The 21,595-nt window shown below is 38.2% G+C and overlaps 1 protein-coding gene across 1 annotated transcript; it reads right to left on the bottom strand.

Moving 5' to 3' along the window:
• Positions 1-453: 453 nt before the first annotated feature.
• Positions 454-21,252, bottom strand: LOC107723436 (transmembrane protein 245-like). The gene is made up of 18 exons (XM_016532048.1): positions 20,427-21,252; positions 19,182-19,299; positions 18,982-19,077; positions 18,772-18,894; positions 17,644-17,835; positions 17,392-17,561; positions 13,668-13,691; positions 10,874-10,978; positions 10,671-10,753; positions 10,491-10,581; positions 9,685-9,783; positions 9,463-9,594; positions 7,809-7,931; positions 7,580-7,725; positions 6,028-6,128; positions 2,305-2,479; positions 1,819-2,013; positions 454-1,737 (listed from the first exon to the last, which is right to left on the bottom strand). The coding sequence occupies exons 1-18, from the start codon at positions 21,018-21,020 to the stop codon at positions 1,692-1,694; spliced, it is 2,613 nt and encodes an 870-aa protein (XP_016387534.1). The 5' UTR covers positions 21,021-21,252; the 3' UTR covers positions 454-1,691.
• Positions 21,253-21,595: the final 343 nt, after the last annotated feature.

A 21,595-nucleotide genomic window follows, 5' to 3' on the forward strand; every position in this document is an offset into this window, starting at 1 on the left:
GAAGTATAATGTACGCTCTGAACGTCAATCATTTGAACGTGAATCCTCAGAGGTTTAAGATCAGCATTCTCTAATGCCTAAAATATATCCAGTGGGTTGCAACATCCAATTCCCTAAAGGAGACCGATAAAACATAATTAAATTTTACACATCCAGAAAGACAGCATATACAGATGTACCCAGTTAAAAAATTCAACCAGTTTTATTAAAACAATTGAATAGTGCTGTGTATGAACAAAACAAAGTCTTTTTTTGTATTTCACATAAAAAAAATAAAACCATGCTTTTTTTTCTTTTCACATATAGCTATTAAAACAATTAAATATAAATCATATTTCTCCTATTTAGCATGAACCGAAAAAAGTGCATCCACTTTCACTCTTCAGTGATGTCTTTAACAGAACATGTGAATAACCTAGCCAAAATAAAGAGCAAAAAAAATAACAGTAATAGTAACAGTAATAATACTACTCACAGAGTACTTTATCAATTCAGTGCAATGTTTTCAAGCTTGACATACAGGCTCTCCTATAAACAAGCTGATATCATTTCTGCCAGCAGCATTTGGTCATTCTCTTTGCCTTTAGCTCTACTTAAACTACTGTATATCTCTTTTAACTGGTTAAAAGATGATTATTTATAATGTTTGAGCACTGAACTGTACTGTACTGTATGCACAAAGAGGAATAACAATATACATTAATAAAAAACAGGGATTTTAACATCCTTCCTAAGCAGAAAGCTCTGCAATAGAAGTGAAATAAAATCCAAACAGCTAAAGAAATGCGTATGTAAGAAACAGTAGTACATAAATATTGCAATGTACTTTGTAGCAATGTACTTAATTAAGATGCTTGAGGTAATGTGAATATGAACAAATATAGAACTGTGTGATGCAGACACTCAGACTAGTTTAAGTTAGTTTCACATTGTTATAGTCCAAGATAGAATTTGTTCATAAACACTCCTCTGCCTGAATAAGAACATTTGTATAGGTCAGCGTTGCTCAGTCCTACTCCTGGAGATCATCCTGTTGGGACTAATCTCTGCAGGAAGATAGACTGTATATGTATGAAAACAGAAAGATATAACACTTTTAAACAGGTGTTTGAATAGTAAAATCTGAAAGTAAAATCATTTACACAAACAACCATTTACATGACAACAGTGCCAAACACATCCACAATATGGGATAAATAATCAGTACAACCAGATAAACAAAAAAAAAACATCAGTGATCTATAGGCTAAAAACATGGTCTGTTGATTTGGACCCTGGTGAATTGTTACAGTAAAGCACAATGTAAACGTAGTATTGTTAGTGTGCTAACTAATGCTAGCATTGCGGCAATAGCATAATTCACCAGTACAGTGCTAGACAACGCACAGGCGTGCTAACTGAACTTTGCACTGGAGTGTGCAAGCAGCATTGCTTTTTTGAACCTGGCATCCCAGCATTACCCAAATTTAGCATCACGGTGCTAAATGAACTGTTAGCACAGAGGTCGACATCAAGGGGCATCATTATTCTATGTGCTATGAAAGCCACATTTGCAGAGAATGTAGCGCTTCTGTTGCTGTGAGATCTCTTAGGGTGAAGATATTGAAAGACTGCCCTCTTTTATAGTCTGTGGGATACACCAGAGAAGGGGGTGCTGTTAACAAGTGTAACAGGCTGCTCAAACGTCTCTTTCATTCATCGCTTTTCTTCAGCTGCATTGGGGTTTCTGCGAATGACCTGAGAATTGAAGAGAAAAAAGTTTGAATGATGATTACAATGAAAAAGTAGTTAATAGAGACAGATAAAAGATTGTATCACCTGCCATGATGTACAGGGAAGTGGCTCTGCACTGGTGTTGGCTGACTGCTGCTAGGGCTCATTAGCATGGCTCTGTAGATGTTAGACGCCACCACCAGTATGCACAGCAGGATGGGCCCAAATATGGCACCCTCCAAACCTAAATAGTATGCGCCACCTGCTACCGCGAGGCCGGTTAAATACGGGTGTCCACCTCTGCACATACAAATAATTATATTCATGCAAATTATGGGAGGGTGTGGTATTCAAATATATACAAACAAGATGAGAACAAATGTTGCTGATAGATAAAATCACATTCTCAACACACATATAAACACACAATCAAAGAGAAATATTCTGGGTTAGTGAATAAGGACAAAATGGTAAACTGTCGCTTTAAGCTGTAATAATGTTTGGTTGACATTCAACCAAATTTGGACACCACAGAAGGACCGTAAAAAAATCAAGTAGTGTATTTTTACAAGTATAAGAAGTCAAACACACCCTGATATATCAGAGTAAATTGCCGTGTCAACGAAGTATGTTGGCAGCAGATGGCAGAAGAGCAGCAGCAGAGCTTTGACTCCCTCCCCCTGTGCCAACCACAAATCCAACACCGCTGGCAGTGCCGCCCAGTACGTCCCCAAAAATGGCACTGCACCTAAGATAGCTGCCATTGCTGCAGAGAGAGAAAGATAGAGAGGCAAGGCGAAAATGAGAATATATATAAATTTGGGGTCAGTACGATTTTTTTCATGTTTAAAGTCTCTTATGCTCAAATCAAAAATTCAAGAATATTGTGAAATATTATTTCAATTTAAAATAACTGTTTATTATTTTAATATACTTTAAAATGTATTTTATTCCTGTGATGGCAAAGCTGAATTTTCAGCAGCCATTCCTCCAGTCTTCAGTGTCACATGATCCTTCAGAAATCATTCTAATAAGCTTCAAGAAACATTTCTTATTATAAACAAAAGCTGAAAACAGAATAGTAATTTTGTGGAAACCATGATATATTTTTTCAGGATACCTTGATGAATAGAAAATTCAAAAGAACAGCATTTATTTGAAACAGAAATCTTTTGTAACGTAATAAATGTCTTTAACTGTTGATCAATTAAATGCACCCTTGCATAAGTATTCATTTCTATTAATTTCTTTAAAAAAATATATATATTTATTAAAGGTAGTGCACACAACAAAATGAACAGCAAGGACTGTTTTACACCACATGTAAATAAACAATTCATTTTGTCGCCCATATTTACAGGTTACAGTATTCACATTGTGCATAAGCAGTGGCAGGCAGAGTTTTAACTGAGCCTTTTTTTAATGTGATCCCATTACTTCATTAGATTCACAACAGACCATACATATAATATTTTATTGTAAGATAATAATAAATTTCTGGCAGTTATTAACAGAAATACTCCAAGACAACATCCAGAAATCTGATATTTTCTGTTCAGAGCCGCATCAGAGACACTAGTGAACATGCAGAACATGTGGTGTGAAACATGCTGAAGACAGGAAGAGGAGAGTCTTTTATATCTGTCTGCTTTAGTCTTACCTGAGGGGATGAAGACAATGTTGATGCCAAATATTGTGTGTGTAAGCCAAGTATAAAGTCCATAGAATCCAGCCATCTTCAGAGAGGCATCAAACACACCCCTGTGTACAGAAAACAGTATAAGACAGCAGAAACACAAAGGGCTTTTCTCCCCTCAGTTAGTCTAATACTGACTGGAATCAGAGTGAATCAGTCTCTCTGTGATAGCGCTCATGAAAATGGGTCTAATGGAACATCTTTGTGCATTCTGGGTGACGGCAGCATCAGCACACACACTGAGCTGAGTTAGGAAACAGTGAATTCCTCTCCTCATTTCACTTTCACAGCTTCTGACATTGTCTATGAAGGGAAAAGTGTGACTGTGAATGTAACATGTTTTTATCCAAGCAAATTACATTATGCTATTTTTTACTGGAGAAACCTTGAGTTAAGCATCATGCTTAAGAACACCACAGTGTTCCACAGATTTGTGACCCCATTCATTCTCTATTTTCTGGGTCACCCTAACCTGCAGATGAAACCTCCAAATTTTTAACCTGCATATTATTTACCAGTCAATTACACTCCATTTCAGTTCCAGTCATGATTTCGCTTAAATGATCTGTTCAAATGGCAAAATGGCAGAAAAAGCAGAACAGTCTTGCCCTCTTGTGGTGATCACGAAGTACAGTATATTTTCCTGGTGTTAATGGCATAGTTCAGCCAATAATCATTTACTCACCCTAGTGTCATTCCAATCCTGTACAAATTTCTTTCTTCTACAGAACACAAAAAATATATTTTGGAAAAAAACAACAACATTCGACCCAACTGACTTTCACTCTATGGAAAAAAAAATCTTCTTTTTGTGTTCCACAGAAGAAAGCAAATTATACACATCTGGAATGACATGAGGTTGAGTAAATGATGACAAGATTTTCTTTTTTCTTTTTTTTTGGGTTAAATCTCTATAATATCACATTTCTGCTTCTCTCCTGTATATATAGACTTCTACTGCAAGTGCATTACAAATTATTGCCTTTGCTTTTACAAACTGATGGACGAGTCAAGAGTTATTACTAGTGGGGACATGCTTGTATTTTACTTTTAATATCCCTTTAAGGCTGTGGTTCTCAACCAGGGGCCGGGGCCCACTAGGGGACCTCCGCAAACTTCCAAGGTGGCTGCAGGATGATTTAAACATATTAAAATAATCAAACTTAATTAAAATGCTAAAAATGATTAATTTACCTATACAGACACTCCCAGCTTCTGTTAATATATATTATCACGGGCGTTAGATTTTTTTTTTTTTTCTGATAGTGCAAGTAATGTTCATTTAACCAAGAAAATGTGACTGGGACATGAATTTACATTTGATAAAAAATTTTTTTTTTTAAAAAGATGCCTCCTCATTTTGGAGCGCCACCGCACACCACTGATATATAGGCCTATATATATTATCACTTATTTTTATAGTTACAGCTCTGTTAATATTATATTATATTGAATATTGTGTTGGACACTGGGGGGTATTTGAGACAAACCAAAGATCCACATGGACATGGTGTACCTGATGGCCTCTTCCACAGACTGTCCTATAATGTTTGAAGAGGGTCCAGGTTGGGAGAGGGGTGTGAGGCTGATAACCCATTTCACAGGTTTATAGTATTCGCCACTGGAGCTCAGCAGGTAAAAAAGTGTGGTCAGGAAAATCACCTATGCATCCAGAGAAACAATGAATATTTAAATCAACCACAAATATCCAATCCCATCAATCCAATTGTGTCTGTGTGCATTACCAGAGACAGGGCAAAGTTGAGCAGTGCGGTGCCGCTGTGGAACAGAACGGTGAGCAGCGTGGTTGTTGTGGATATCAGCAAGCCAACATTTCGACTCATCACCACCCACAGAGACTCCAATATCTAGCGCAGAAGACAACATATTCATCAATCTGTCAAATAAAGACACTCCCCACCACACATAAACACACACTGGAGCCTAACCGAGAGCAAGTGTCACATGATCCTTCAGAAATCATTCTAATAAGCTTCAAGAAACATTTCTTATTATAAACAAAAGCTGAAAACAGAATAGTAATTTTGTGGAAACCATGATATATTTTTTCAGGATACCTTGATGAATAGAAAATTCAAAAGAACAGCATTTATTTGAAACAGAAATCTTTTGTAACGTAATAAATGTCTTTAACTGTTGATCAATTAAATGCACCCTTGCATAAGTATTCATTTCTATTAATTTCTTTAAAAAAATATATATATTTATTAAAGGTAGTGCACACAACAAAATGAACAGCAAGGACTGTTTTACACCACATGTAAATAAACAATTCATTTTGTCGCCCATATTTACAGGTTACAGTATTCACATTGTGCATAAGCAGTGGCAGGCAGAGTTTTAACTGAGCCTTTTTTTAATGTGATCCCATTACTTCATTAGATTCACAACAGACCATACATATAATATTTTATTGTAAGATAATAATAAATTTCTGGCAGTTATTAACAGAAATACTCCAAGACAACATCCAGAAATCTGATATTTTCTGTTCAGAGCCGCATCAGAGACACTAGTGAACATGCAGAACATGTGGTGTGAAACATGCTGAAGACAGGAAGAGGAGAGTCTTTTATATCTGTCTGCTTTAGTCTTACCTGAGGGGATGAAGACAATGTTGATGCCAAATATTGTGTGTGTAAGCCAAGTATAAAGTCCATAGAATCCAGCCATCTTCAGAGAGGCATCAAACACACCCCTGTGTACAGAAAACAGTATAAGACAGCAGAAACACAAAGGGCTTTTCTCCCCTCAGTTAGTCTAATACTGACTGGAATCAGAGTGAATCAGTCTCTCTGTGATAGCGCTCATGAAAATGGGTCTAATGGAACATCTTTGTGCATTCTGGGTGACGGCAGCATCAGCACACACACTGAGCTGAGTTAGGAAACAGTGAATTCCTCTCCTCATTTCACTTTCACAGCTTCTGACATTGTCTATGAAGGGAAAAGTGTGACTGTGAATGTAACATGTTTTTATCCAAGCAAATTACATTATGCTATTTTTTACTGGAGAAACCTTGAGTTAAGCATCATGCTTAAGAACACCACAGTGTTCCACAGATTTGTGACCCCATTCATTCTCTATTTTCTGGGTCACCCTAACCTGCAGATGAAACCTCCAAATTTTTAACCTGCATATTATTTACCAGTCAATTACACTCCATTTCAGTTCCAGTCATGATTTCGCTTAAATGATCTGTTCAAATGGCAAAATGGCAGAAAAAGCAGAACAGTCTTGCCCTCTTGTGGTGATCACGAAGTACAGTATATTTTCCTGGTGTTAATGGCATAGTTCAGCCAATAATCATTTACTCACCCTAGTGTCATTCCAATCCTGTACAAATTTCTTTCTTCTACAGAACACAAAAAATATATTTTGGAAAAAAACAACAACATTCGACCCAACTGACTTTCACTCTATGGAAAAAAAAATCTTCTTTTTGTGTTCCACAGAAGAAAGCAAATTATACACATCTGGAATGACATGAGGTTGAGTAAATGATGACAAGATTTTCTTTTTTCTTTTTTTTTGGGTTAAATCTCTATAATATCACATTTCTGCTTCTCTCCTGTATATATAGACTTCTACTGCAAGTGCATTACAAATTATTGCCTTTGCTTTTACAAACTGATGGACGAGTCAAGAGTTATTACTAGTGGGGACATGCTTGTATTTTACTTTTAATATCCCTTTAAGGCTGTGGTTCTCAACCAGGGGCCGGGGCCCACTAGGGGACCTCCGCAAACTTCCAAGGTGGCTGCAGGATGATTTAAACATATTAAAATAATCAAACTTAATTAAAATGCTAAAAATGATTAATTTACCTATACAGACACTCCCAGCTTCTGTTAATATATATTATCACGGGCGTTAGATTTTTTTTTTTTTTCTGATAGTGCAAGTAATGTTCATTTAACCAAGAAAATGTGACTGGGACATGAATTTACATTTGATAAAAAATTTTTTTTTTTAAAAAGATGCCTCCTCATTTTGGAGCGCCACCGCACACCACTGATATATAGGCCTATATATATTATCACTTATTTTTATAGTTACAGCTCTGTTAATATTATATTATATTGAATATTGTGTTGGACACTGGGGGGTATTTGAGACAAACCAAAGATCCACATGGACATGGTGTACCTGATGGCCTCTTCCACAGACTGTCCTATAATGTTTGAAGAGGGTCCAGGTTGGGAGAGGGGTGTGAGGCTGATAACCCATTTCACAGGTTTATAGTATTCGCCACTGGAGCTCAGCAGGTAAAAAAGTGTGGTCAGGAAAATCACCTATGCATCCAGAGAAACAATGAATATTTAAATCAACCACAAATATCCAATCCCATCAATCCAATTGTGTCTGTGTGCATTACCAGAGACAGGGCAAAGTTGAGCAGTGCGGTGCCGCTGTGGAACAGAACGGTGAGCAGCGTGGTTGTTGTGGATATCAGCAAGCCAACATTTCGACTCATCACCACCCACAGAGACTCCAATATCTATCAGGTAAAGGCTTACAGATTCTGCCATTGTCTATGAAGGGAAAAGTGTGACTGTGAATGTAACATGTTTTTATCCAAGCAAATTACATTATGCTATTTTTTACTGGAGAAACCTTGAGTTAAGCATCATGCTTAAGAACACCACAGTGTTCCACAGATTTGTGACCCCATTCATTCTCTATTTTCTGGGTCACCCTAACCTGCAGATGAAACCTCCAAATTTTTAACCTGCATATTATTTACCAGTCAATTACACTCCATTTCAGTTCCAGTCATGATTTCGCTTAAATGATCTGTTCAAATGGCAAAATGGCAGAAAAAGCAGAGCAGTCTTGCCCTCTTGTGGTGAATACAAAGTGCAGTGTCTTTTACTGGTGTCAACGGGATACGGGATAGTTCACCCAAAAGTCATTTACTCACCCTTGTGTTATTCCAAACCTGTACAAATTTCTTTCTTCCACAGAACACACAAAAAATGATATTTTGGAACAAAAAAAAACACATTGGACCCCATTGACTTTCACTCTATTGACCAAAAAAAAATAAAAAAAATGTCAAAGTATCTTTTGTGTTCCACAGAAGAAAGCAAGTAATATAGGTCTGGAATGACATGAGGGTGAATAAATGATGACAGGATTTTCTTTCTTTCTGATTTTTTTTTTGGGTGAACTATCACTATAATATCACTTTTCTGCTTCCCTCCTGTATAATCTTCATATAGACTTCCATTGTAAGTGCATTACGGTACACAAATTATTGCCTTTACTTGTACAAACTGATGGACGAGTCAAAATTATTGCTTGTGGGGACATGCTTGTATTTTACTTTAACTACCCCTTTAAGGCAGTGGTCCTCAACCAGGGGGACTCAGCAAAATTCCAAGGGGGCTGCAGGATGATTTAAATAAATGCTAAAAAATATAATTAAAATGCTAAAAATAATTAATTTACCTATACCGACACACCCAGCTTCTGTTAATAATATAGTTTTATAGCTATAGCTCTGTTAATATTATATTCTATTGAGGGCCTTAGAATATTGTGTTGGATATTGGGGGGTCTTTGAGACAAACCAAAGCTCCACATGGACATGTGTACCTGATGGCCTCTTCCACAGACTGTCCGATAATGTTTGAAGAGGGTCCAGGTTGGGAGAGGGGTGTGAGGCTGATAACCCATTTCACAGGTTTATAGTATTCACCACTGGAGCTCAGCAGGTAAAAAAGTGTGGTTAGGAAAATCACCTATGCATTCAGAGAAACAACAAATATTTAAAACCACCTCTAAAATCCAATTCCATCAATCCGATTGTGTATGTGTGTATTACCAGAGACAGGGCAAAGTTGAGCAGTGCGGTGCCGCTGTGGAACAGTATGGTGAGCAGCGTGGTTGTTGTGGATATCAGCAAGCCCACATTTCGACTCATCACAACCCACAGAGACTCCAATATCTAGCGCAGAAGACAACATATTCATCAATCTGTCAAATAAAGACACTCCCCACCACACATAAACACACTGGAGCCTAACCGAGAGCAGCGTCTCGATATTCTCCTGCACAAATGAGGCGAGGTCCTGCCAGTCCAGTATGTCCCCCAGCCAGCTGTTCTGCCTGTGCATATGTAGCTTGTGTCCACGGTGTCGCCCAGTGTGAGTCACGTTCTACAACACAAAAACACAGACTGGAATACACCAACAATAAAAACCAATAAGTCAGTGAATGTGTGTAATTGAGTAAGGTTTTGTTATTACCTTCACAATCCAGGACTGATAGAGACGGTCCCACAGTTCCAGAACTTGTTTCTCGATCACAGCCGTGTTGTTTACTTTATCACCCAACATCTTATGAAGCTACAATGCACACATACACAAAAACACCCACATAATAAATGCTTATTCAGCTTTACAAAGACATAAAGCATAAAAGGTTAAAGGTATGAACAAAATCAAACTTAATTTTTTCAAATTTACCATAAATTCTTTTTCATTACATTCAGCAGTACACTTTAACAATATTTCAAAGACAAAATAAGTCATTATAAAATTACATATAAAGATGTTAAGGGGATCAAAAAAAGCACTCTAAAGTTCAGCTACTTGCATTTAATATATATCCAAACTATAATACATACAATACTTATTTAATTGCAATTAACATGCAATTAAGTGTCCAAAAACATTACATTCAGCACACAGTTATGTATATTTTTTAAAGTATATTATTTCTGTAATTAGTACTCTTTTTAAAAGTAGCCTATGCTAAAGTGAACTTCTTTTCCATAATGGCGTATTCAAATGACACAAATTACATTTGAGGGCAGTGACACAAGGGAACATTTTCAGTTAATAACTTTCAACCTGTTTCTCACACAAAGCAATCATATTACTTCAGAAGTCTTGGAATATAGCCCCAGATTCATATGGATTACTGCTATGGTACATTGGTGCTTTTTTGTCATGTTTTTGTAATTTCACCATTAATTTTATCCGTCTCTTTAAATTTGTTATGAATGTCGTTTCATGTAGTCTTCAACAGTACAGTAAACTGTAATTCTGACCTTATGTGTGATCCATTCTCTCCCATGTTGGTAAACATTTGTAGCAGCAGAGTTTAGAGCCTTCTGGATAACTTGGGCCTCTGGGAGCCAACTACACAACACACACACACACACAAACAGTTGATTGTGCAACATTTCTAACTAAAATCCAGTGTATGATAAGTGTGTGTTTCAACTTACTTGGCCCACTCTGGGTGGTTGGACACGGTCTCGTTGATCAGGTTACTGGTGACCTCAATGATATGAACACTCTCTTGGTGCATCTGTGAACAGAAATATCATTGGTGAGAGATGATGTGTACGGCACGTGGGATCAGTCACGGATCACGTCTGTCACGCAGTGGAATAATCAGCCCAAGGGCAGTGGTTTGGAAACACGGTACCATAGCTGTGAGCAGCAAGGCCATGAGCAGTGTGCCAGTTACCAGCAGGAAGATTATGAAAATACTGATCAGCTTATCCAAAGAGCGCTCCAGCCACACTATCATCTGCAAAGAAATGAAAGAGAGAGAGAAAGAGAGATCAGTTTCAACGAAACAAATCTGATCATTCATGCAAGTGTGTGACAACACAGAAACCTGCTTCCCTCTGCCAAACCTGAGGAACAAAGTTGTGTTCTTTGGTTCTATACAATTTTTTTTTAAAAGCTCACCTCTTTCAGTGAAACAATACAGTTCACCCAACAATGAAAATTACTATGCTTTCCTTCTCAAGCCATGCAATTGCTTTGTGTGAGGAAGAGACAGAAATTAAGATTAAAATACATTTTTGGGGTGAAGTATTCCTTTAAAAACTTCAGAAGTTCAGTTCAGTTCAGTTCAGTTCAGAGAAGTTCAGTTATGCAGCCTTATTTGCCTTTTTAGACATAACCCTGTGAAAATATTAATAGTAAACATTCTGTTGAAAAACCGCTCTGACACCTGCTAACCTGTTGGACGACTAAGCAAGACTCTCCGCTGAGTGAATGAGCTAACAGCACCACTAAGATTAAAATACATTTTTGGGGTGAAGTATTCCTTTAAAAACTTAACAGAGGATCCATGGATCAGATCTGAGCTTCAGAGAAGTTCAGTTATGCAGCCTTATTTGCCTTTTTAGACATAACCCTGTGAAAATATTAATAGTAAACATTCTGTTGAAAAACCGCTCTGACACCTGCTAACCTGTTGGACGACTAAGCAAGACTCTCCGCTGAGTGAATGAGCTAACAGCACCACTGATGATCATCTTGCCAGGAAAAGGGTTGTAAACAGGAGGAGGTGGGCATGTTTTTGTTTTTGGCAGGTGGACTCAGTTTCTCTGCTCACCCAGCTTCTTTCGGCCCTGCGGGCGGCACTTGCATGTCTAATCCTGTTCCCTTGTTTCGGTAGTGCTAAATGTTAACATCACACACAAACCTGGTAATGTTGATGACGGATTAGTACAAAGTTTACTCTGTTAAGGAAACTGAAAAAGACTGAAGACTAAAAGAACAGAATCACTCCTTCTCCAAAACTTTAAAGCCGAATATGCAGGTTAAAAGCAATGCTGGCAAATGCTGCAGGATTCCTGAGGGGAGGGACATACTATCAGACCTGAAAATAACTTCTTCACCATCTGCTCCTGTTGAGCCACAGGCAGACTCATCTTAATCTGACACAACCCAAGAGATGCTACTGTACATGGAACATTTACAATCAGAAAACAAACAAACAACAGAACAAATATTCTTTGACAGAACATTCTGAAGACTTATATTGGTGATGTCAGACAAGGAAAGTTGTTTCAGAAGCTATTACAAATTAATACAAAGATTACAGACATTTGAAACTTTGAAACAACATACAAATAATTATGCACAAAAGGACATGGAATCCGCGTTTAAAAGGCTTAAATTTGGAACATTATGGTGAACACTCTGTGAGTGAAATCTCTGCTATTAAGCCATTAGTTCCATATGATACAGAATTCCCATAATGCATTGCAGCAATATAAACTTAAGATGGCAGACGACGCTAGAGAAATATACACTTCTGTACAAAAAAAAATTGTGGTTGGCTCATCAAGGCTGCATTTAATGGATCAAAAATGCAGCAATTTTGTAAAATATTATTACAGTTCAAAATAACTGTTTTTTATTTTCATATTTTAAACTTCAGCAGCCATTAATCCAGTCTTCAGTGCCACATGATCCTTCAGAAACCAGTCTAATATGCTGATTTGGTACTCAAGAAACATTTCTTATTATTATCATTGTTGAAAACAGTTCATATTTTTGTCAAAACCATGAAACCATTTTTAAGGATTGTTCAGTGAATAGATACTAGTTCAAAAGAACAGCATTTATTTAGTTAATAACATTATAAATGTCACTTTTAATCATTTTAATTATGTGGTGTGCAGAGTTTCCTATGTAGAGTGCTGCAAATCAGTCACTCCTAAGATTATCACTTCTACCTCAGAGGGCAGTAGGCCGCTCACTAGTTCCTGGAGCAAAGCTTGTGTGCCTACTCAGAAGAAAAGCCCTTTACCAAACCCACCCACACCTGAAAAACTCAGTCACACCACCAGCCTTGGTCTCAACAGACCAAAGCATCCCTTCACCCAAACCTCCATTCCCACTGTCTGTTCTCGCCCTACATGCATCTCACACACTCTGAAAACAATCAGCCTAGCACACATCTAGAGCTGTGGAAGAGACCGTGGTGGACTTTCTCAGGTTTTGTTCTGCATTTCTTCTGACTTCTTAGTATGTCAGTATTTCAATCACATTCAGAGTCACACGCTCCTTTCCACAGCACAAAGTGCCACACAGCAGGAACAGCCATAAGCCAGTGAGCTAAGCAGAGCTCAAAGATGAAGGGGTGAAGTGGAGAGGGGGAAGCATCACTCTAAAGCAGGGATCCTCAAATCTGGACCACGAAATCCACTTTCCTGCAGAGTTTAGCTCTAACCCTAATCAAACACACCTGAGCATGTTAATCAATGCTAATCAATGTCTTTGGGATCATTAGAAAATCACAGGCAGGTGACTTTGATCAGGGTTGGAGCTAAACTCTGCAGCGCATTGGCCCTCCAGGACAAGATTTGAGGAACCCTGCTCTAAAGCTTTTAATGGGAGCTCACACTGTCATTCTTTCATTCTCTTCCCCTTTGTTCTTTCTTTCTCTTGTACACCTGCCAGCACAAATGATTTACCTGCTTGTTAAGCCAATGCCAGAGCTTTGAGGAGGGAGACAGAGAGACAAACGGTTATTAGAAACAACCAATCAGTATGCAGGAAAGCAGCAAACATCAACGTGGTTTGAAGGCAAAAACAGACCAGACACTGAAGTTACAAGAAGAGATTCATATTGAGCAAGACAAGGTGTGACGTGGTGGGCTTTATCAGGAAAAAAGTCAGATCTGCTATGATGCTATGATTGTCCTCGTGTGAGTGTCCTCATCTTTTTTTTATTTTTTACCTCCTTTCATTCTTGTGAACAATATGATGGTGATATAAAGGTATTGTGTTTTTTATATATATATATATATATATTACAGGTGCATCTCAAATTAGAATGTCGTGGAAAAGTTCATTTCAGTAATTCAACTCAAATTGTGAAACTCGTGTATTAAATAAATTCAGTGCACACAGACTGAAGTAGTTTAAGTCTTTGGTTCTTTTAATTGTGATGATTTTGGCTCACATTTAACAAAAACCCACCAATTCACTATCTCAACAAATTAGAATATGGTGACATGCCAATCAGCTAATCAACTCAAAACACCTGCAAAGGACCCATGTTGTTTTCGGAGTACGTCACAGCAGCATCCATCTGTTATTTTAATAAGCGAGACTGTTAGCCAATCATAGCAGTGGGCATTTACTTGCGAGTCTTGAAAGCCCGCCTATAAAAACAGACCGTTCTGCAGAGAGCCTCAAAAATTGGATAGGCTATTTTCTATTACTTCTAAATTGTTTTTTTTTAAATGTAAAATCACACTAACATTATAAGTGCACTTCAGAGAACATTATAAAATAATTTTTAAAAATGCAGTTCATGACCCCTTTAAAATAATCAAATTTTGTTGCTTTGCAGCCTGAAATGAAGATGGACGCATTTGTTTTATCCAGCTGTATTTGCTCAGTGCAACTTGTAACATCCAAGTGAAAGATATAACACCAACATATCAGAAAAAAATAAACAGAATCACAGAGTTGGAAAAAGTATCACCCCTTTGTGTCAGAATTTTGTTGAACCACCTTTTGCTTTAATTACAGCCTTTAGTCTGTTGGGATATGTCTCTATTAACTTTGCACATCTAGACTTTGCAATATTTGCCCACTCTTCTTTGCAGAACTGCTCAAGTTCAGTTAAACTTGATGGTGAGCATTTGTGGACTGCAGTCTTTCCAGTCATTCCACAGATTTTCAATGGCTAGGCCATGCACCTTTTTCTCCTTTAACCACTGTGTGCTCAGTTTTGCTGTGTGCTTTGGCTCATTGTCATGTTGGAAGGTAAACCTTCTTCCCATTGACAACTTTTTTCAACTCCATCCATTTTTCTTCTTCTATCCTGACAAGTGCTCCAGTCCCTGCTGCAGAGAAACACCCCCATAACAGGATATTACCACCTCCATGCTTTACTGTAGGAATGCTGTTATTTGGATGGTGAGCTGTATTGGATTCCGCCAGAATAATTCAATTTTAGTTGTGACTGCATGTGGCCTTTCTTGAGGAGTGGCTTTTTTCTTGCACCCCTCCCATACAAGCCACATTTGTGGAGAATTTGTGATATTGTTGTCACATGCACACAATGACCACTCTTTGTCAAAAATTCCTGCAACTGCTGTAGCTGTAGGCCTCTTGGTCCTGATCCAGGAAGGGTCTTGTGTTGTACCAAATACCTTCCACTTCTTAATAATAGACTTCACTGTGCTTCTAGGCACTGATAAAGCCTTTGAAATTTTTTTGTATCCATCTCGACTTGTGCCTGTCCACAACTTTCTCCCAGAAATCTTTTGACAGTGCCTTGCCACCCATTGTTTGCTTCAGTTGCTCTACTTACCAAGGGCTGAAATGCTCCAAGAAAGCTGAGTTAATCAAAATGACCACAGCTGATCACAGTTGAAAGTCAAATGGCTTTGTGTGCCATTGAGAAGGTGATTAGCTACACCTGATTGAGTTTACAAGTCATTTAGGAGGGTGTGATTCATTTTTTTATTTTTTCTGACATGTTGGTGTTTTATCTTTCACTCGGATATTATAAGCTGCACTGAATAAATACAGCTGGATAAAACAAAAACGGTGTCCGTCTTCATTTCAGGCTGCAAAGCAACAAAATTTGATTATTTTAAAGGAGGGTGATTCTTTTCTATACCCACTGTGTGTGTAGTTGTTGTTATGAGAACAAATTTAGTTTTGTTGTTTTAGTTTATGTAATATTTAGGTGTTTTTACTTTGCACCTGTCACAAAAACAAATACAAATGATTTTTGTTTGTAGTATATTCATTCTGGTGACTTAATGAGATGAATATTCCACATACACTACTGTTCAAAAGTTTGTGTCAGTATTTTTCTTTTCTTTTTTTTTCAGTAAAGATGTGTATCGTTGCAAAAGATTTCTATTTCAAATAAATGCTGTTCTTTTGAACTTTCTGTTGATCAAAGAATCCTGAAAAAAACGTTTTTCACAAAAATATTAAGCAGCACAACTGTTGATAATAATAATGAAAAATTTTTATTCAGTTTTGCCAACACATTTTATTGCAATAGTATTTCACAATGGTACTGTTTACTGTATTTATGATCAAATAAATGCAGCCTTGGTGAGCATATGAGACTTTAAAAACATTAATCTAACCAACTCCAAACTTTTGAAAGGTGGTGTACGTGCAGTCACATGGCATTAATGCATCTTACATTTCTCAAACTTAGAAGACACACGACTCACAGCAAATGTATGTCTTGGATTGCTTGTGTAACTTATATCATTAAAGGTCAGATTATATTTCTAACAATTTTACTGAAGTCGTGTATTATGTTGTAGTTCCTTGTTAAGTCAGCAGCTACCAGCTAGTAACAGTTTTATGTTCTCAAGCTAATTTTACTCTCATTTGCTTTTTGGTGAGTGATAATTTTGGACCCTGCATGTTTTCAGTACATTTGCTCACAAGAGCATGTGTGACTCAACATGGGAAAGAATGAGAGAAGGCAAAACTAAAGGAAGACACTGGATTACTCTACTGGATTACTATGGGGTCAGGGAGGAGTGGGCAAATGCTTTCTTAGAGGTGTAGGATTTCGTCCAGACTGACTGCAACAGTGCGTTTCCATGCTCTTTAGACAATCCAAAAGATCAAACCCATTAAATTAAAAGAGACATTGTGAAACTGTGGGTACATTTTTGGGCTTAAGTTGACTTCATCATGTCATAAACCTCAAACAATAAATGGAAAAAACAAAAACTACCAAACTAGAAATGCAACATCACTGAGCACAGACTAAAAATAATTACTCTTGATTTGATCTGAGTACTTGAGCTGATTTGAGAGACAGGAAACATGTTCCAACTATTAGGTTAATAACATTTTCTTGTAGAATTACTCGTTCTCATTGAAAACAGATTCTACTGAATATTTTATTTTGTTCCCAAATGCCTCTACAAGTAATGATGAAACATCCACATCTGACCTTCATAACTTTTATGCTGTCAGCTATGAATACTTCTTGTCTTAGTTGTGTGAGAAAAAAAGAGAATTAGCAAGCCACAACCACATTCAGTTCCTCTTTGTAATCACAGATCCCTGTCACCTCCAAAAATAAATGTGCACATGTGGCGACAACAACCAGCAAGCAAGTGTTTTGAAGGACAGTGGGTCAGCAGACAGGCGAGTGCTTTTGTGTGTGTCTGTGTGTGTATCTATATAAGTTATTACCTTAGTGTCGACTCGAAGCAAGAACTGAGCTAGGCCTTTGATCGGTCCAGGCAGCACAGCATCCTGTCTGTCTTTCACAAACTTCTCAGAAGCGGCCCACCATTTCACTAGAGTCTGCCCAATGAAGTCCTTCATCCCAAAATGGACAACCATCTTCTTCAGGACCCAAACTGGAAAATATAACACCCATACATGAAAACATGCATACTATCCTTAACTTGTTGACCTTAGGACCATGAACACAAAATTTACCGCCAACAGGGATGGGCAGTAACTGTAAGATCCAGAGGTTGAGCCAGATCTGCACCAGCACTATAGCCCACGCGAGCAGCACAAAGTAAATGTCACTGGCCTTCCCTTTGGGCTGGATACCCCTGAACTCTAGTCTGCTACGCCGCTGGGATGAGGGAATGCTAAAGAGTCCCTTTGGGGAGTCCATCGAGTCTGTGAGGGAAAGGAGAAATCTTCTTTACTAATGATGATAGAATTGTTGTTACCATACTGGAATTTCTAAACCTCAGTACAATACCTTGAAAAATATCTGCATTTGATACATTTTTAGATACCACAAGAAAAAAATGGTCACAACAAACAAAAAATTGCATAACATTCAATCAGTATCTGAGTGAATTTACTTTTGATATAAAATAAATAAAGTATTTATTTATAGTATTTATACCATAAAGTATTTTTTACCAACTGAAACTGTCTGAAATTCCTCAGGTCTGATAGCTCTGAGTGGAATTCTATAGAAATAATAATAATAATAATGAGACAGAAATATATTACTATTATAATATTACCACTATAAAAAATATTTCATAAGTATGATTAATTATTTTACTGTACACTGCAGTAGTACAATTACAATAAAGAGCTGGCGGAAAACTGCAAGGAAGACTTTTCGATGTCTAAGTTTCTATGACAACAGGTTTACAAAGGCTTCTCAGTACAAATCTAGTAAAATCCTGTATTCATGTGTTCACAGAAATGTCTGAAATTATATGATTATGAAAATAAAATGTAACTGGAGAATACTGCGCTCCCAAAATGCACGTTTAGCAAATGCAGAGATTGTTGCATTCACTGTGAAACAAACAGCTCTGAGACACTAAAAACACCGGATCATGAGCTTCTCACATGTAAAAGAAAATAGTGCCACGCTTCACTCTGAAACATGCAGCAAAACAGACTATATACTTATTAAATTAAAATATACACACTGCTAAAATTCAGTCATAACCTGACCCACAGAGAATCTTGCACATTTAAATAATTTCTGCAGAATCCCACAGATTTTCCCTCAAAAGGGGAAACAGTTCTGCAAATAACTTCAAACAGCTACATGACAAAACTGGTCTGTTATCTTTTTTGTGTCACCTCTGCATTGTTCTTTGGTGCTCTTCTCTTCCTGTATCTTTTCAGCATGGCTGATGTTACTGCAGGAGATTGCCATGAAGATTGTATTAGCAGCAAAGGACATCACCTGACCAGAGAGCTCACCTATACAGAGAGAACAGAGGAGTAAAGGTCAGAGGACATCAGGAACAGAGGTATAACATGTGAGAGCTGGAGCCTCAGCCTCTTCACCTTTCCCTGGTACAGCAGACTTCTCCTGAGAACCCACTATTAGCAGTAACACCACCACCACAAACACAGGCACACGCCAAGACCCTGTCAGAGAAACTGGGGGAAAATACAGAATTTTTAGCATTCCTTCATTGACAGGATTTAGGTCAATGCTAAATATAAAAAGAGTCATTCACCGTTTCAAAACAGAAAGGTCTTACCCAGGTAGAAAATAAGTGCTGTCCATACGGGCACAGACATTGTACGCAAGTAACCTTCCATGCCAGGTGTCCACTTAAATGCCACAGCCAACATGTAGCCCACAACTAAAGTGCCAACCTGAGAAAGAGAACGACAGAGAACACATGGGCATCTCTGGTAACCACTGTACCTGCACCAAACATTTGCCACCGATCTATTTATAATCACAAAAACCCTCAGTATGTTCGCAGCTCTCATAGGCACTGCGAGGGTGTATCAATAGACACTTCAATTAAGTGGGTCAAAGGAATTGTTCTACCAAATAAGAAATTCTGTCATAAATTACATCATAAGTATCAAAACATTATATCGTTTTTTTCCCCCTTCCCGTTCCTTTAAAATACAGTCAGTTCCACTGCCAGCTTCTTGAATAAATCAGCACCTTAGTGTTTTCTTGTTATGAGATGATCGCAAGGTTCTGCTGGATGGTGCTTTTTTGGCTGATGACAATTTGGACTAAAAACAGACATCACATGACCTGTAAGAATTAAATTAAGCACTAAAGGGAAGTAAAAAAAAAAAAAAAGGTCATTCAATTGAATGTCAGGGTGAAATTTAGTCCTGTAGAGTTCTTGTAAATTTTAGAAGAACTTAAAATATGTCTTGTGATCTATCTGGCCTGTGTGTGTAGCCTAAGGGACATATTTTTAGCATCTTGGGATGTCATGCTCCAATTCCCATTCATATATTAAGCATGAGTTCTAGATATGTTGACATAACATGGCCAGTTGTGTTCATGAAGACTTTTGTATACACATATATTTGCACGTGGTTAGTTTGTCCAAAGCCAGACGTGGTCATACAGAGGTTGGCAGATAAATACATGATTCTCTGACGGATGAAAGAGAGGCGCAGACAAAATGTGACACCCCATGATGATGGGGCTCGACACTGACAGAAAATGATTTAGCCGCACTGGGGAGAGTGACACTTGACAAATTTGAACACTGTAAGATATATACTACACTGCATATATTACACTAGCAAACATTGTTACACAATATAAGTTTAAACAGTTATGAATGTTACAAAAGTTTCACTACTAAATATTAATAAATATACATAAATTCTCGAATTATTCTGTTATCCATGTAGGAGTGAAGTTATAAGTCCCTGTCCCACAACCACTATACCACCTGCGCATTGTCTGACAGGAGGCGTGTCTCTGTCCCATTCACATGTCATTATACACAGACAGAACTCACCCACGCCGCACTGAAACAATCCAGGCCGAGACAGATGACAGTACAGACGTGACTGAGGATCACCTGCATGCCAATGACGCTCCAGAACAGATATAAGAAATAAAGCAGGGGTACACCGGCCCCAACTGCCAGCAGTACATTGAGCCGATCTACGACCAGTCCGCCCAGAGTCTCCACCCCGTAGTTCACGCACCACACCGGTACCAACAGAGTCCCAACCACTATCGGTGTGCCGTTGTCCTGCAGGCTGCTGAGCCAAGAGCGGCCGAGGCGGGCGAGCGAGTATTTGAAGGGGTGCAGGAAAGTGCCGCACAGCACTGCCCAAAGCAGCGGCCGTAGAAAAGCCTCCAGGATGAAGTAGACCAACACGGCTGCTCCGCAACAGATCGCCACGAAGATCATCGCTCCCGTGTTGTAGAAGGCCTGTTTGATGTTTTTGTCGAACTTTAGGGACGACTGCTGGCTTAGTAGTTGGCTCACCATCCCGACCGCTGGCTGAACGGTCTCGCTGAACGAGACGTAGTGTGGCCGGGTTGTGCGCGGGGTGTCCGGCTCAGTGGTCGTGCCTGGACCCGGGTCCTCTGTGTCTGCCATGGTCGCTGGCGTCGCTCCGCTTCAGTCCGGAGGATCCACCACATAAGGAACTGCGGGTTGGGCAAAGAGTGACGTAACGTGTCGGATGAAGTCTGGGAAATGTAGTCAAGTTGCAGTGTATTTCAGCCTACCAGACACTGACTTTTCTTGATATGACTTTAGTAAAATAGGTACTATGCTATTCCGAATGCCGTAGACGCAAGTATTTTTTAATGTAGTGGTGCTGATGGTTCGTTATCCTTTTAAGGGATAATTCACACCAAAATGAAAACTGTCATCATTTAGCCTACTCACCATCATGCCGTTCCAAATCTGTATGACTTACTTTCTTCCATGGAACATAAAATTGTTATTTCAAGAAATGTCTTATTTTTGGTTCATATAGTGGAAGTCTATGGTAACCAAAGCTATTTAGTTAATAATGCTCTTCAAAAAATTTTGTGTGTGTGTGTGTGTGTTCAGAAGACGAAAGTCAAACAGTAGCCTATTTAGATCTGTCATTTTGTAGTTTGAAAAGTCACAAAACGAAGGGAAAATGCTGAAAAAATGATACTCTTATAATAAGTATGAATTCG

The sequence above is a fragment of the Sinocyclocheilus rhinocerous genome, unplaced genomic scaffold (genome assembly GCF_001515625.1).
Source record: "Sinocyclocheilus rhinocerous isolate Xijiao unplaced genomic scaffold, SAMN03320098_v1.1 scaffold241, whole genome shotgun sequence".
Classification (NCBI taxonomy): Eukaryota; Metazoa; Chordata; class Actinopteri; order Cypriniformes; family Cyprinidae; genus Sinocyclocheilus; species Sinocyclocheilus rhinocerous.